Here is a 15481-nt window from a genome sequence, read left to right as displayed (position 1 = left end):
GGTAACTTGCCAAATGCTGAAACTCAAACCTAGAGGACTACATGCTGCACCTCCAGTGCCAAGCACGTACCAAGTGCCTTCCTCTCTAATGTTCTGAATAAGAGATGCCAAACGAAGCTGAACAGAAGAGGCAGAGCGGCAAATTGTAATTGTAGCTGACCCTGATGATGATAACGATCTCTGGCCATCAAACTGTAAAATTTCAACCTTGTGTGCAAGCTATTAAACAGACACGGCCACAGCAAAAATCAGCAAAATCAGCCAAGGCCTAAAACATTACGCAGCGGATAAAGGTTGGAGAATGGCAAGGTTTGCATTTCAACAGGGACCAGAATCTCCCACCTCCAACACACACACACAGAATACAGAATAGTCTCACACACACCACACGGTAATAATTTTAAATGTGTGTGCAACCGCGTACGCACGCACACACACACACACACACACAATACCATATTGTGCTTTATGACTCTTGACTGTATGTGTCTGTTCACAGGCTCTGCCAAAACCAACTTTGACTGTGACATCTGCATCTCTTCACTTTTTTTCCCCTCAGAAAGAAAGAGGTGTGAAAGTACAAGACCAGTGAGCCGGAAGACTGTGCTCCATACCGTCCCCGTCCCTCGTTATCAAGGCAGTGCCAATTTGCAATGTCTGTCCCATCAAGGGCTCAGACCAGATTACGAGTCATCGAGCTTGATGAGGCAACATTTACTTTCACATGCTCCCGGAGCCGCATGGCTTTTCCAGAGAGCTTTCTCAAACAGAAACCCCCAAAATTATTTTGTGCGACAGAGCTTTTAGAAAATGCAGCGTCAAATTACCTCTACCTCCCTCCCTCCATTTCGCTTTTCTATCCATCTATGTCCTCGCTCTTTCAATCTTTCTCTCCTGCCCACGTAGGAGAGGACAGCAGTCGAGGACAGCAGTCGAGGACAGCAGTCGAGGACAGCAGTCGAGGACATACCTCTGTGTTCTGGTTCTGTGCCAGGGAGTTATCCTTAGCACCGCTTGACTTCAGTTCTCTTCCTGAACTCACCTGGCCCATTATCTGGTAGCCGCTATTTTCTGGAGGGTGACAGAGGCGCGACATGACAGAGTTCCATGCATTTACATATGCTCTGGATAAGAGCATCTGCTAAATGACTAAATGTACATATCTAAAGAGTATGAAAGCGGTGACAGTGCGTCAAAGCTAGATTTTCTACATGACAACCATCTCAGCAATGTTACCTGTAGACACTAGACAGGGTTGGCTGATTAGTAAAACCAAGGGTGTGAGGATTTCTGATGGAATTATGTTTGATTTTCAAGTGCGCAATTATGATATGGAACCAATTGTACATATCCATATTGAGGATGGCAAAGTTAAAAAATTAATCAACCCTACTCTGGCTTCCATCAAAATTCTATTAGAACAAATGAGTGTCAAATCATTGGATTTCATCTGTGTTCATTGGGCCCACCAATCGGTTGCCATGGGAACACTTTATGCCGCACACCAAGGCAAATTATCTAATAATGTTTACCGATATTGTAAGGCAGAGTTTCTGGGTACATATACAGCTTGTGTCTCGGTAAGGTCAAGAGGTCATGCAGCGAGGCCCCCTCTGAGCAGAATATAGCATGCAGTCCAGACAGTGGGGAGACAGTGAGGAAAATCATGTACAAATAAGGCTTATGTGATTAACGACCACTTCACCTGTTGAACGTTCTAGTGTGTCAATACACTGACCACTGAAGACCCGTTAAGGAAGCAATTCTGTGCAATCTATATCTGTACTGTCCAACTCATGTATTTAAGCACGATTGAGAGACAAGAGTCTTCACTCATGCCATCAGCTCATCTTGAACTGATTGTTTGATCCGGGCCGCTCGACTAATAAACCAAAGTCAACTCCTTTCCTTTGTCGTGACTCCTTCCGGCCTGCCTTCTCTAGAATTTACATCTTATCAGATATGTAGGAAAATTAGTCTAGTCACAAACTTCCGCGTGTTTTTAGCAAAGATTTGAAAAACTGTGATTATGCTTTCACATACCTGGGTGATGGAATTAACACTCACTCGAACCACTGGAATCTCTCAAAGTCAGAGATTAAGAAGCAGTAGTAAACTAATCTACGGCTCGGTTTCAAACGTTTTGCATGTTAAAAAGCTGTTAACATCTGTTCCAGTTTTACAGATGGATGTAATCTATTTTTGGTACTGAGACTTATAGCCAAGTCCTGTTTATAAAAACCCTCAAACTGTCTTCCTGGATACATTGTGTCTAAGCACATTTACAGCAGACTTGTAGAATAATATTTACTGTCCTCAAATTGTTTTGTGACAACACAGCTGTGTTTTCCCAATGCTCCTGTGTCTGGCTAAAAGGATTACTTTCCATTGAGTATTAAAATTAAAGTAAATAAATTCTGGGTAATAACTATAATTGCCAAAGTGGATTCATCTAAATATCAGATTAATAACTCTGTGGTAGTTATTTGGAGGACTCTTTTTTATTTCGTAGGAAAATACTTTTTTGCAGAGTTCAAAAAAGCTACACCAGAGTATTTGCTTGATTTGGTACTCACATAAATCTACATGTAGATTACAAATGTTGCTGTTTACTGGTCAGTGCTACAATGTGGAAAACTAATATCCTTCTGCACTAGTAATGTCCCAGTGTGCAGTAAACTTACACACAGGAGAGACAGGATAAATTGTCACTTCTTACCAGTGTCACTTGCTCAACTAATCTTGAAATTTACATTTAGTCATTTAGCAGACGCTCTTATCCAGAGCGACTTACAGTAAGTACAGGGACATTCCCCCAAAGCAAGTAGGGTGAAGTGCCTTTCCCAAGGACACAACGTCATTTGGCACGGCCGGGAATCGAACTGGCAACCTTCAGATTACTAGCCCGATTCCCTAACCGCTCAGCCACCTGACTCCCTGTAGGCTACACTTAATTTCGCCACTTACAGTACAGTAGTATAGGAACACCGAATTGGCAGCAGAAAAATTGACCCTCCTTAGGGAATCCATCATAATCACCCTCCTTGCTAGACTGCGGCCCTCCTTCAGCCCCCTCCACGTCCCAGAGCGCCTGGTCCCCTTGTCCTACTGCTCAACACCAAATAATACCAAGCACCCTGGGGGGAGTCCGGAGTTGACACACACATTACCATAAACACACACAGATACACAATCACAATAACTGCAGAGACAGGAGTTGCCGAGACATGGCTCTCTGTTCCGATTGGCTGGCTCCCCAACACTGGGTTCCGACCCTGATTACAAGGCCAGTTTTACTGTATCCCAACAAGGGTTACACCAAGGGCAGAGGGTACAGCCCAGACTGGGTCTTTGTGGGAGACGCCGTGCCAAGTCCTATGGCTAGCTGGCTGGCTGGCAGACCGGTTGACTGAATGTGTGTCGGGGTGTTTGTGTGAGGATAAGGAGGACGTTGTGCTAAAATGATCGGTGGGAATCTCAGTGTTGTGTGTTGCCTTGAAGTGAAAAACACAATGGAACTATTTTGTATTTGAATGTTCTTTGTGGGTGAGGTCATGTGAAGGCACCAAGTCATTTTTACCAAGTCAGCCAAGAAAGAGAAACAGGGAAAAGAGAGAGAGACCAATCAGTGATTTCAGGATTTCTTTTGCCCTAGGTCTCCTGTTTGTCCATTGGGCTTTAATAACTTCAATCAAATGTAAGGGGGTTCTCTCTCTCTCTCTCTCTCTCTCTCTCTCTCTCTCTCTCTCTCTCTCTCTCTCTCTCTCTCTCTCTCTCTCTCTCTCTCTCTCTCTCTCTCTCTCTCTCTCTCTCTCTCTCTCTCTCTCTCTCTCTCTCTCTCTCTCTCTCTCTCTCTCTCTCTCTCTCTCTCTCTCTCTCTCTCTCTCTCTCTCTCTCTCTCTCTCTCTCTCTCTCTCTCTCTCTCTCTCTCTCTCTCTCTCTCTCCCTGAGAGGCAGCGGCATTAAGTAGCCATTCGAGATCATGGGAGGGCATAGGAAATAGCCATAACAAATCTGCCCCAGTTAGCTGGGAGGCATCAATAATAAGGTTGGGGGTGTGGTGTGGGGATTGTGTGCAGATACGAGCAGTCAGGAAGCCCTCCAGTTCGGGAGGGGCCTATCCTAAAATAGTAGCGAGAAAAAAAAAACAGGAGACTTCACACTTGATGGTCAGGACAGTCCGTTTACCTCCGTTTGTGGGGAAGATGGCTGGAATTATAAATAAAAAGATGGTGAATCGCATAAAGGGGAAAAAAAGCATGTCTGCGTGCAAAGAGGAGGGAGGATGTGAATGGGTTGCACACTGCAACTACACCTCCAGACGGATCATTTATCCAGCATATGACATTTGTCTATAAGTCTAAGTTGATGGTTACATCTAAAAATGCCCTCTGCCAGTGGGCAGTCTGCTTGTCGTAGATAGACAGACTACCCATGACATAGGAAAATCATCAAACTTATTCAAAGAATGTCTCAAATTATGAAAATGAAGAAAACAGGGAGACGACCCACAAAAATACCTGATTCTATTAAAGTATACCTTAAGTTTTAGTGACGTGAGTTTAGTGAGTTTTTAACCAAAAACTGTAATTTATAATGTGTGCCGTGGTTAAGCACTGTTTCAAGTAGGCAAGAATCTTTTACGGATGCATTTGATTATTTACAAATTGTTGTTGGAGAAAAGATGGGAATGTGCCTTGAATGAAGGGATGGTGGCAAATTATGGAAATGACATTTCTCTCACTTCCAGAGAGAGAACATTTGAGAGATTTAGAAAGATGGGAGCAGAGAAAAAGGGAGAAGACAGAGGGGTGCTGGTTTGTTTCTTTTCTATATGACCTTTTCATGGTTGCCATTTGAGTGACTAAATTTGTTTTAGGAAAGCCTCCTTCTAGCCGTGAGCCATGGGAGATGACAGCTGCTCATATGATGCTCAGACACTGTGAATTTATTAAATTACTGGACCTATTTAAAGTAAAGGGATAGATTGCTTTTTATAGAGAAGTAATGCTCATATCTCACATTAGCGCATTCCATCCTTTTTTGACATTGTTGACAAGGCTTGGACTTTTTGAACTGGAACATGTCTAGTATGTCGACACAACAAGTGATCATCTCAATGAAATTCTGTCTTATAATCCTCTCCCGACGTAAAACTAAGCAAATTACATTTAGTTCAAGATCGGTCGGCTGAACCAGGAAAGGATACCCCATGTCTGCCAACTGTATCAGGCGCAGCAAGTGGGAGGGGATAGGTAGAAATGCAGAGTTTGTTGGAAAACCTGCTAGCGAGCAGGTTAGGTTCACAGAGTCAGTTACCATGGACACTTACCCACAGTTTGCGGTACCTCTCTTTCTGGAACAGAAAACCCAGAGTTTGCCTCATTTTAGGGTTACCAAACTCAGGGTTTTCACTAAAAACAGTTTCTGGAATGGACATTGTCCAGAATGTTTTTTTTCTTTTCTCCCACACTCTCCTTAGAAATTCACAACACTGCCAGTCCACATCTACCTTAGCTAACGTAATACGTTTTATTTGCCATCTTTCTTCCCTCATCTCCTTTTAATTACTGGTCTGCATCTGAGACATTACTTTGGCTTAGTGCCTCCGTGCAACACGGAGCCTCAAGCGAGAGGTAGATCGGGTGGGGAAAAAAACAACTCAAATCCAAACTGTAAATCAGTGGGAGATGCCAAGTCCCTCAGTGCTAGAAAGACACGTGGCCAGGGCTAGGCCTGTAGCTGCAGGGAGGCTTGGCAGACCCTTCTGATCCAACATCCATTTGCCACCCTGCTTTCTATGAGACTCCCTCCCAAAACAGAGGGGGCGGGAGGGGGGCACTCTCTCATCTCTCTCCCCCTGCCACTCTGAACACTGCTGAGTTGCGTGTGCTTCTCTGTAGTCGATGCCTGTCATAGGCGTGCAAGTGAGCCGCTTTCTGGAATTTGTGTTTTATGTTTACATCCTGTCTTGGGTGATGCAAGTGAGTCTGCTGCTGCCTATATACACTGGATATCTGTGTCTGTGGGTATCGTCGTCATGCGTTCGTGGTATGTGGGCTGTTGCGTCAGCAAACCGCAGTCAACCCCCCCCCCCCTGCAGTACGGAGCATGCCTGTCTCCTTCAGAGACTTACTTAGGCAAGTGCTCATGTAAATGGGCCTCTCCTTATCTCAGCACCCCAGGCATGGCCCCCTGGGAAGTATGCAGAGCGGTGGGCAGAGACCAGAAGAGCATTGGCTGAGCAAAGGAACCCAGTCGGACTGCAGGACAGTGTGTCAAAGTCAAGGTAATTACTGTAATGTGCTCCATTTACCTCACCACCTTCCTGCCCGCCCCCCCGCCCCCCCCCCACACACCCCCACTCTCACACACACTCCCTCTCGGTCCTCATTTACAGTTCTCATTTCAACACCTCACTGTCTCTAACTGCCTCTCCACCTGCAGGGGGTCCAAATCGATGTGCAAAACACTCCCCCGAAGACAAAGCCTTTTTGTAAAGCCACCCAGGTAAAATCATTTTCTTTTTTGTGTAAGAGGCCTGCCAAGACAAGCTTTTCTCCTATTTTTGGGGGGTCATGGAGGCAAAACATTTTGGGGAGAGAGGGTTGAGTGCTCTGACCGTAATTCTTTTTTCATTCAGTCAATGGGCACTTTGTCAATGTCATAGTTTTATATCCTATGACACTTGATGTATTACAAGGGCTGTATTGAGGCATGAATAGGCTTTGTGCACAATATGGACCGCTGATTCAATGTCAGCATTTTCAAACCGGCGAAGGACATGGACAGACCAGTGACCCAAAGCAGTTGGCCTATCAACCGCCCTATCAACATGAGGCAGGTGGAGTTGAGCCAATATGGCTGTAGGGAAATATTTGATCAATTATGACCCCTCCATCCCCCCCCACCCCCTGCATGAAGTGAAAAAACAAGTTCATATATTATAATCATTAGCTTTCCTGCAAAAGCACCCCCCTGCACCATCTGTTATTGCTACCCACTAACACAATGATACCCTTTACCATATTTCTTTCATCTTTGATGAGCTTACTTTCTCCATTGCCCACAGCCCTTCCAGTGTGTTTGTGTGTTATTTTTTACTTATTTATGTATTTGTTTCCTTTCATGCCTCATGATTGTGAGTAAACTGCTAAAGTGCTAATCAGCCAGGCATGGTACAGAACTGTTCCACTGTTCAGCAGCACATAATACGACGAGTAGCCCAGCAGTCTTTAGACCGGGGTTAGTTTACTTCTGCCTATATAATTTAACGTCAATGTTTACATCACAACGACCTGGGGGGTATTCGAGAAAGTGGGTTCAACAAACTGTGAACCTAAACCTGAACTCTGAGTAGATTACCCTAAAATGGGAAACTCTGACTTTTTGGTTCCAGAAAAGTTGATTAGTTGAGTTAAATCAACTCGGAGTACATCCACTCTGAGTTAAGCGCGGGCATCAGAAGTATTAAAATCCAACATCAATGGAACTCCGATACTAGGATCTACCATGGCACCTGGCGCCAATTTTTTTAGTCCTACTTCACCACACTTCAGATAGAAGTGTTAATACGTGTTTATAGTGAATGTGAGCACATATTCCGGATAAAAGCAATATAACTGTAGCAGCGCAGGAGAGACAATTAGTGTGGGAGACAATTGCTGGCCGAGTCAATGCATACATTTGAATGCAGTAGCCAGTGGACATTTAACTACACTGTCCGTTAATATTACAGGTGAAAAAAGTGGTGGACTTAATAAAATAGCATGTTTAATGTTGTATGAAATATAAAAACATACTACAAACAGGTAAGGTGGGGGGGGGGGGGGGTGCATAGCTGCACACAATGAGATGTTCATTTAATGGCAGGTGAATTCTGCATGTGGAACTGTGGAATTTAATGTCATCTCATGTATTCCCAGTTACCAGTAAAGGAGTTGTACAAACCTCATTTCACTAAACCCGCTTTCTGGAATGCGTATTGGAGAGGACTTCTGGTAAACTCACAGTACACTGATAATCCCACTGTAAGGCAATGAACTCAAATCACCTCACATTGCTGACTGAAGGAGGAGTCAATTAAAAGTTTTCTGGAATGTGTAATTACCTTGTTGGTTTGATTCAAGAATAAGAGAAACATTCAGATTTTAATGTTTGTTTACATTAGGTTTGAAGACTCGTCACATACAAGCAGCATGTGCAATGTACAACATTAATGACATTCTATAAACTGACAATTTCTAGATACAATTTCAATAGGTAACTGGGGTTAGATACATTTTCCCAGAACCGCATTCTTCACCTGTAGCTGTCAAAGACTTAGCCTGTGGCTTTACGCATTATTACAATCAAAGAAAAAGCAACAACTTCCCAGTCCCTCTTTGAAACGGTATCAGGTAGTGCAAATGCTCCTGCGGGGCATGACTGTGTACATTATTACTGAAAAAGACAGCTTTATGGAGTTTCTGTGAAAAGTGTGGTGTAAAAAAAAAAGAGAGAAAGACAGAAAAAGATATAAAGAAAGAAAAAAGGAAGAGGAAAAAAGCCTAACCAATTTCTGTCTGTGACAAGATGAGAGAGGGGGGTAGAGGTTATGGGACAGAGCTTGGGGAGGAAAACACAGCTCTTATCTAAGCCTTGCTTAAACTTCTCCAGAGCTGGGGGTAACCAGAAATAGAGGGATACACAAAGGTAGGAGGAGGGAGGGCCGAGTAAAGGGAGGAAGGAGGGGCTCCTTTGTGGAGATCTAATAGAAGAGATCTAATAAAAAAAGACAGAAATTGACGTTGACTGAGTAATACTGTACGACTAATTTTCGGTAATGCTAAACCCCTCCGAGGGATAGACGTCTGCCTGTTCCGAGCAGACAGGCCCAGATAAGTGGATCGTGTTGTTCGCCTCCATGCTGGAGTTACACATGATCTCATCCTTTGTGGAGTTACAGAGGTTTTGCTCTGTTGAAGATTACTTGAAAATCAAGAATAACCATCACCTTTTCTGAACATGAATATCTGTGAGACCCACAACCCACGTGTGCTTGCACGCCCACACGGATCTAAAATCATGTCATCTTATTCTCTCAATTACCAGAGCATGACAATAACCTATATGGCGATTACCCCATTAAGGTAGAAATTGAAAGAGCAAGGTTAAAGGAAAAATAAAAAGGTCAGTTAAGTACAAATGTGACCTTGGCTCCTTCACCACACTCATTTGGCTGAATGAAGCTCTGTGATTGGAAGGACGTCCTTCTGACCTTACAATGTCCATGAGCTGTCAACGTTTAACTTACGTTCACCCATCTCCCATACTTGCCAATGGCTATGCAAATTATTCAAAGTGACTGGGTCCCATACTTGCCACTGGCACATGCAGATTCTTCAAAGTGACCTAAATAATATCTGAATCATCTGTATCCTATTGCTACACTCTAAATAATTATTCAAAAGAAGCTAAAAGCTCTAAATCCTGGAGTGCCGTTTTAAGACAAAAACTTACCTCATGGCTAAAAGCCTGGTTTGGGTTTGACCTGCATTAAGAGCTTCAGCACACACTGATGTTCCTATAATATAAACCCAAGTACAAAGATGTGGCCATTCTATTTAACATCTGCCACATACATCTCGCTTATAAGGTTTATGTCTTCAAGGCCCCAAGGAATTGGATATGTGCTTCCACTGTGCAACTGCAAATAGCTTTCTGGACAACGCTTTTTCCTGGCTGTAAATAACTCATCCATCTTGTGCTTGAAAGAGCTAGAGAGACAGCCCCATCACTTCACGTATTTTCTAACAATGCTACCTGCAAAGGTGGGATCACATCGTGGGAAACTCAGTCGGCGAGGGAGGTCAATAGAACTATTTTCTAGAAAAGGGACGATGCAAGGGATGTGACAAGGCTGTCCACTTTGACCACTGTCTTTCTCTGTGTTGTCCAATACTGCCGGCTGGACGGCTTCTCGTGAATCACTTGATCTGATTGTGCTCAGTCAGGGGTAAGTCATAAGGACGTTTCTTGTCCGAGACACTGAGGCTGACGCAAGATGTATGTGAGGCGGACAGCAAGAAAGAGAGGCTGGGGTCAGGAAGTTGCCATGTTACTAGAAAGTGCCTTAACCACATTTTTCTTTTATGAGTCACTTTCTCTTTAGCTAACTCCTCACCTCCAACTCAGAAAGTCTCTGAATTGTTACTAGGGGTGAAATATTTGTCATTCATATAGGAATAGGGTTAACATGATTAATTGTAGTAACTCCAATATGCCGTATATTCAAAACCTTAAAAATGAAGTATATTCTGTATATATGAGTCATTAGACATATCTCCCCTGTACGATGACAAGCATCACAGACAAGATAGATTAAAACTGCAGTGTGGAGCTTCACATTACCATGGCAACAGAACATGAAACTCCAATCTGCAAAAAAAAGAAAAACATATACCCACATGTTTGCTACAACAGCACAAGGAAAACAAAGAGAATTTCCAGAAGTTTCCACAACTCCCTCCCTTCCACTCTCTTATATGAGATACTCTGCAGACGAGACCTTCAAAGGCAAGAGAAATAAAAAGGAGATGGAAGAAGACAACTGGAGGGGGGGGGAGGTGCTGTGTCTCTTGGAGTTCGATTCATATTTAAAGACTTTCTTTATTACAACTTTAATCATCTTCTCTATATGGGGGGACACCTCAACAGTTGGCTCCTAGTGAGGTTCATTTCATCCCATTGCCGACAACTGGCCGAGGGCCCTCAGATTTCCTCCTTTACCCTCAATTTTCTTTTTAACCTGCACTTCCTGCTGTCTTCAAGAGACCAGCAACTGTGATGGGCCACAGCGGTGGACACTGGACTAGATTTGAAATCACAGATACTGTATCCTAGTCTAGGTAACAATTAACACACTATGTTCCTGAAGTAAGTATTTCTGGAAGCCATCTTCAAACTAACGGCTGTCATTTTATTAATTCTGACTGAAATAGTTCCGTTACAGCAATTTCTAATGAAATTAAGCCAGTACCACTGAGAACTGGGTGATTCGACAGTGCTGGTTAGAGAAAGACTGAACGGGGAGAAATAGAGATTGGCCTGTAGATTTCTAAGAGATTGTCTCCCTAGGTGAAGACATTGCTTGGATGGTGTGAAGACAATTGTATGGGATAGTTATGCTCCTTCTAATCAACTTTATTGAAAATGGTCCCAAGCCACATTTAAGTTTACTGCGGTCTTTGACCATGTGATTTTTTGGCAACAATCATAAAAATGCTATTAACCATTCCTAACACTCCTAACAGTACTTTACTATCACACACAAGAGCAAACGGACAAACACAGACACACATCCATACAGTTTGTACACAAGTTTGCCCTCCATCATGAGGCTGCAGTCTTTTACGTTGAACTGAGAGATAACTCAAATGAACTATCCTTGCCTGCATAAATCGTAGCAGTGTCTTTCCAGTTGGGGCTTAATGAGTTATTGGAGCCTAATTAATTCACAGTGAATCCTTAAATTGAAGTCTGAGACTTTTCATTATGATTAAGGAGTTGCCGTGTTTACGAACCGTTTCACAGTCATGCCTCGGAAACCAGTGGATATCGGCACCTCCTCCCTCTCTTTTTATTATCTCCAGGATGGCAGGAAAAAATGCCTTGTCTAAACTTAAAGAATAATTTGCCGTTCTTGGGATCTCGAACCCTTCCCATTAAGTTGACAAAAGCAGAATACAAGTGAGAAATGTAGAGGCTAGGGAAGACATGTCTTGTATCCTCTAAGCTGTAATTCGACAAAAAGTGGGTCGGCTTGTAAATAATTTAATTTGAACAGATGTCAATTAATACCCATTATGTCAGTTCTGTCGAGAGACTTAGTTCTAGTCTCATCTCCTCAAAGGCCTAGCTTAAATGAGATTTGAAAAGATTGACATGATGTAGTTCTTTCATTTTCTGGACTATGCAGGAATCAATGCAGCTAGGACATCAAATAAGGCCCCCACAGTGTTATGCGTAAATTGCGAGGTTCTCTTGGAATATGTGTTTTTGGAATATGTGTTCATAAAAGATCGTCGTATACTGTGTTTTATACAGAACACGACAAAAACAGATTTCCCAGTCACCCATGTTGCAGCATTACTGTTTCTCTGACGATTCATTGCTCTGAGCTCCCATGCTCATGTAAGAAAAACATTTCTTGTTTAATACGTTAAGATGTAACTTCCACTCAACTTCCCCTCCTCTCCACATACCTATGGCATAATTACACATTTCCAGTCTATGAACAGAAACACATGAGGATGAGGAAGTATGTGAAGATCAGACATTTACAAACTCAACTGTATGTACCTAATGTGTCAGCGATGCGTGAATAAGGCTTACATAAGAGAGACGTATGGCACATGGAAATGCTAGGCGGAAGAAGCCGACTTACTTGAGGGTGAACAGCTCCACGGTGGAGTTGGGAACCAGGAAGAGGAATATGCTGAGTGTCTCCCCAGGCTTGAGGGGCTTCTCTGGCAGCCTGAGGAACATGTTCTTGTCCAGCTGCTTGTCCACCACTTGCTGCTCCTGGTTCGACTGGTACAGGCTGATGCTGCCGATGCGGAGGAGAGGATGCTGGGTGAGGGGCTCAGCCCTTGAACCCCCCCGCCGCCCGGAGCTCTCCCCACACTCCCCCGATCCATCCGGTTCGTGGAGGGTGTAGTACAGCTCCGTCTGCAGGGTCTCGCTGGTAAGGGAGTCCAGCCCGTCACTGGAGCCTTTTCTCCGGCCAAGGGGTGCCACATTGGTGTTGAACCAGGTGGGGGGAAGCTCCAGCTGGGCTAGACACTGGGCAAGGTTCCACTTAAGCCGGCAGGAGGTTTTAATCTCCCGGACGTCCCTGAAGGCATGGAGTCTAACGCAAGGCAGCTTGTCTTGAACCTTGAAGTCGTCCCAGTCACGTCCGGCAATGTAGAACAGCACCTGGACAGTGGGGTTGCTAGAAAACACCCGGGACTGGACGATGAACGCCCGTACCTTCCAGTTGACCGTCAGCCGCCCGGGAATGTCCAGAGAACTGGCTGGCTGGAGGAGTTCCTTGGACAGGATCTGGTCCTGAGTAAAAGGCCCGAATGTGATGTTGACTGCCGGAAGCTCCTTGGTCTGGAAAACTACAAAACTCTCAGAGCGCTGCAGGGGGTGTCCGACACCAGGCCCGCCACCACTGCTGCCACCGGGCTGCCCCGAAGACTTGGCCTCACGAAGAAAGAATGCCAGCTGGGCGTTGGAAAGCTTGAAGTTGGCAGGCAGGTAAACGTCTGGTGGGGTGGGAAAGGCTGTGACCACCGGAACACTGAGCAGTGCATCGGAGCTGGTCGGTGAGAGTTTACCTGCAAATACTGCAAAGAAGAGAGAGAAGATGAAAGAGAAGAGTTAAAAAAAATGCCTCAGAGACAGTCTCCTAATGCTGTTGCTTCATGAACCAGAAATAGTCAGAGAGAGTGAGTTTGAATATGGGTGAGGACAGGCAGAACGAGAGACAGAGCGAGACAGGGAAAGCGACATATGGAGCGAGGTCACAAAGGTTGCCTATGTTCACTCAGCAAGGGAAGGGTGCGAGCTGAAAAGGTCAATACACACTAATCATCCGATAATGGGGCAATATATGTCAAGTGACTTGCAAGAAGGTTGTCCGATGAATTGTGTAGTACACATTATCAGGATGGCTAGCCACGGATCTTTATCACGCAAGCACACACAATGAAAATGATCGATTGTTCCCCATGTTCGATACCACACCAATTATCTTACTAGGAATGACCAGCAAGGCTAATGAATGGTATAGGCACAAACATTCTGATTGAGCCCCCAAAAAAGTGAGTATAGAAAATTTGATTGGATAGGCACATTATTATTCCAGACATCTTGGGAACAGAAACTCTGTCCCTCTCCAAAAAATATATGTAAGGGGATTATGGGAAACATAATAAATTAAACTAAACACCCCCCAAAGCATTACATACAATATGTTCAGCATAGAGCACAGTTAAACAGAAAACAGCATTGGTGTTACATACTTATCAAAATTACCAAAAACTGAGCACAAAAGTGCCTTTGTGTTCCCACACAGCATAAATCCAAAGTTAAAACTCCCATATTCCAAACGGCTTCACATTGACTTATATCCTTTTTAAAACTTATATAGAAAAAGATATAGCCTATCTATTCCAGTAAGAAGTCACAAGATGACAGCCTGTGAAGTTTACAAATCCTTAAATTTCTTGGTGCAAAAAAGAAAAAACAAAATCCCCAGTATGAGCTGTAGAAAAAAGGAATCTCTAGAAGTTAACTTGCTCAAACTGTAGGGCACATGGCAACAAGCAATCTACTTTAACTGCTGATGTTAAACTCCTTCTGGTGCAGATACTGGTCCAGAGTGCAGACCCAACAGTGGCTCTTTCAATCCACTCGGTGGCTGGCTAGCTCAACTCCACAGCAGTCACTGCTGTCTTCCAGGCTTGTCGAGTGGTATGGCTCTGTTGTAGGATAGACAAAGCACTGACACCGCCCCGTCTTGCAAAACCTAGTCTGAACGCCTCAGTCTATAATCACCGTTTTATCACCCAGTGAGAACTCAGGCCCACAACATAACTCAAAGTACTCTCCTAACACCACACACACTCTCTGAACAAAATAACACTACAGCTCGATTCATCCTCTCCCTCTGGACGTGTTGAGACAGACTCTCTCTCTGTGTGTGTGTGTGTGTGTGTGTATGTGTTTGTGTGTGTGCGTGTGTGAGACGGAGCCAGTCAGTGGGGGTGTGTGTGTGTGAGTCAATGTGCGATGGGGGGTGGGTGTAAGGGAGGGGGAGGGATGTATTACTTGAATGCCTTCAGGCAAGTGAGTGAGAAAGTGAGCGGGAGAGAGAGAGAAAGAGAGAAGAGGAGGGGGAGGGGGGGTTAGGTAAAGATCATTGACGAATTAGCTCTCCCTCTCTCCTCCTCCTGCTCTTCTCTTAGTTCGGCCACAGGCCCTTGAGATATCCATGAGAATAGGGGCCCATGGGGGAGGGGATGGGGGTGTATTGTGATCTGTCTCTCCCCTCCAGTCACAATTTGCTGGAATCTCGACAATAAACCAGTGGAGGAGGAACCCTTGGATGGGTGTGTGAAGGGGTTCCTCCAATGAACACCACTCAGCAAGAGGATGGCTAGATTCAGTGGCTCCTTGTGGCATTCCACAGCACCATTAAGCTAATTTTCCCATTGAAGGAAGATCAGCTCGAAACCGGTTGTAATCTTAAGACTGTCTGTGGGTTTTTCCTACATTTACATTTACATTTAGTCATTTAGCAGACGCTCTTATCCAGAGCGACTTACAGCAAGTACAGGGACATTCCCCCGAGGCAAGTAGGGTGAAGTGCCTTGCCCAAGGACACAACGTCAGTTGGCATGACCGGGAATCGAACTGGCAACCTTAGGATTACTAGCCCGATTCCCTC

At 44.3% G+C, this 15481-nt stretch overlaps 1 protein-coding gene across 1 annotated transcript in view; it reads right to left on the bottom strand.

Moving 5' to 3' along the window:
* Nucleotides 1-14133, bottom strand: part of tmem132e (transmembrane protein 132E) — a 52861-nt gene extending 38728 nt beyond the window's left edge. The window contains exons 1-2 of the mRNA XM_067257297.1: nucleotides 14055-14133; nucleotides 12428-13376 (exon numbers count right to left, since the gene is read on the bottom strand). Of these exons, the coding sequence (XP_067113398.1) occupies nucleotides 12428-13376; nucleotides 14055-14133 (1028 nt within the window). The remainder of the gene's footprint in view (nucleotides 1-12427; nucleotides 13377-14054) is intronic.
* Nucleotides 14134-15481: the final 1348 nt, after the last annotated feature.

Source organism: Osmerus mordax, chromosome 19, assembly GCF_038355195.1.
Source record: "Osmerus mordax isolate fOsmMor3 chromosome 19, fOsmMor3.pri, whole genome shotgun sequence".
NCBI lineage: Eukaryota > Metazoa > Chordata > Actinopteri > Osmeriformes > Osmeridae > Osmerus > Osmerus mordax.
The sequence above is the reverse complement of the archived record's forward strand: the minus strand, read 5'-3'. Positions and strand labels throughout refer to the sequence as shown.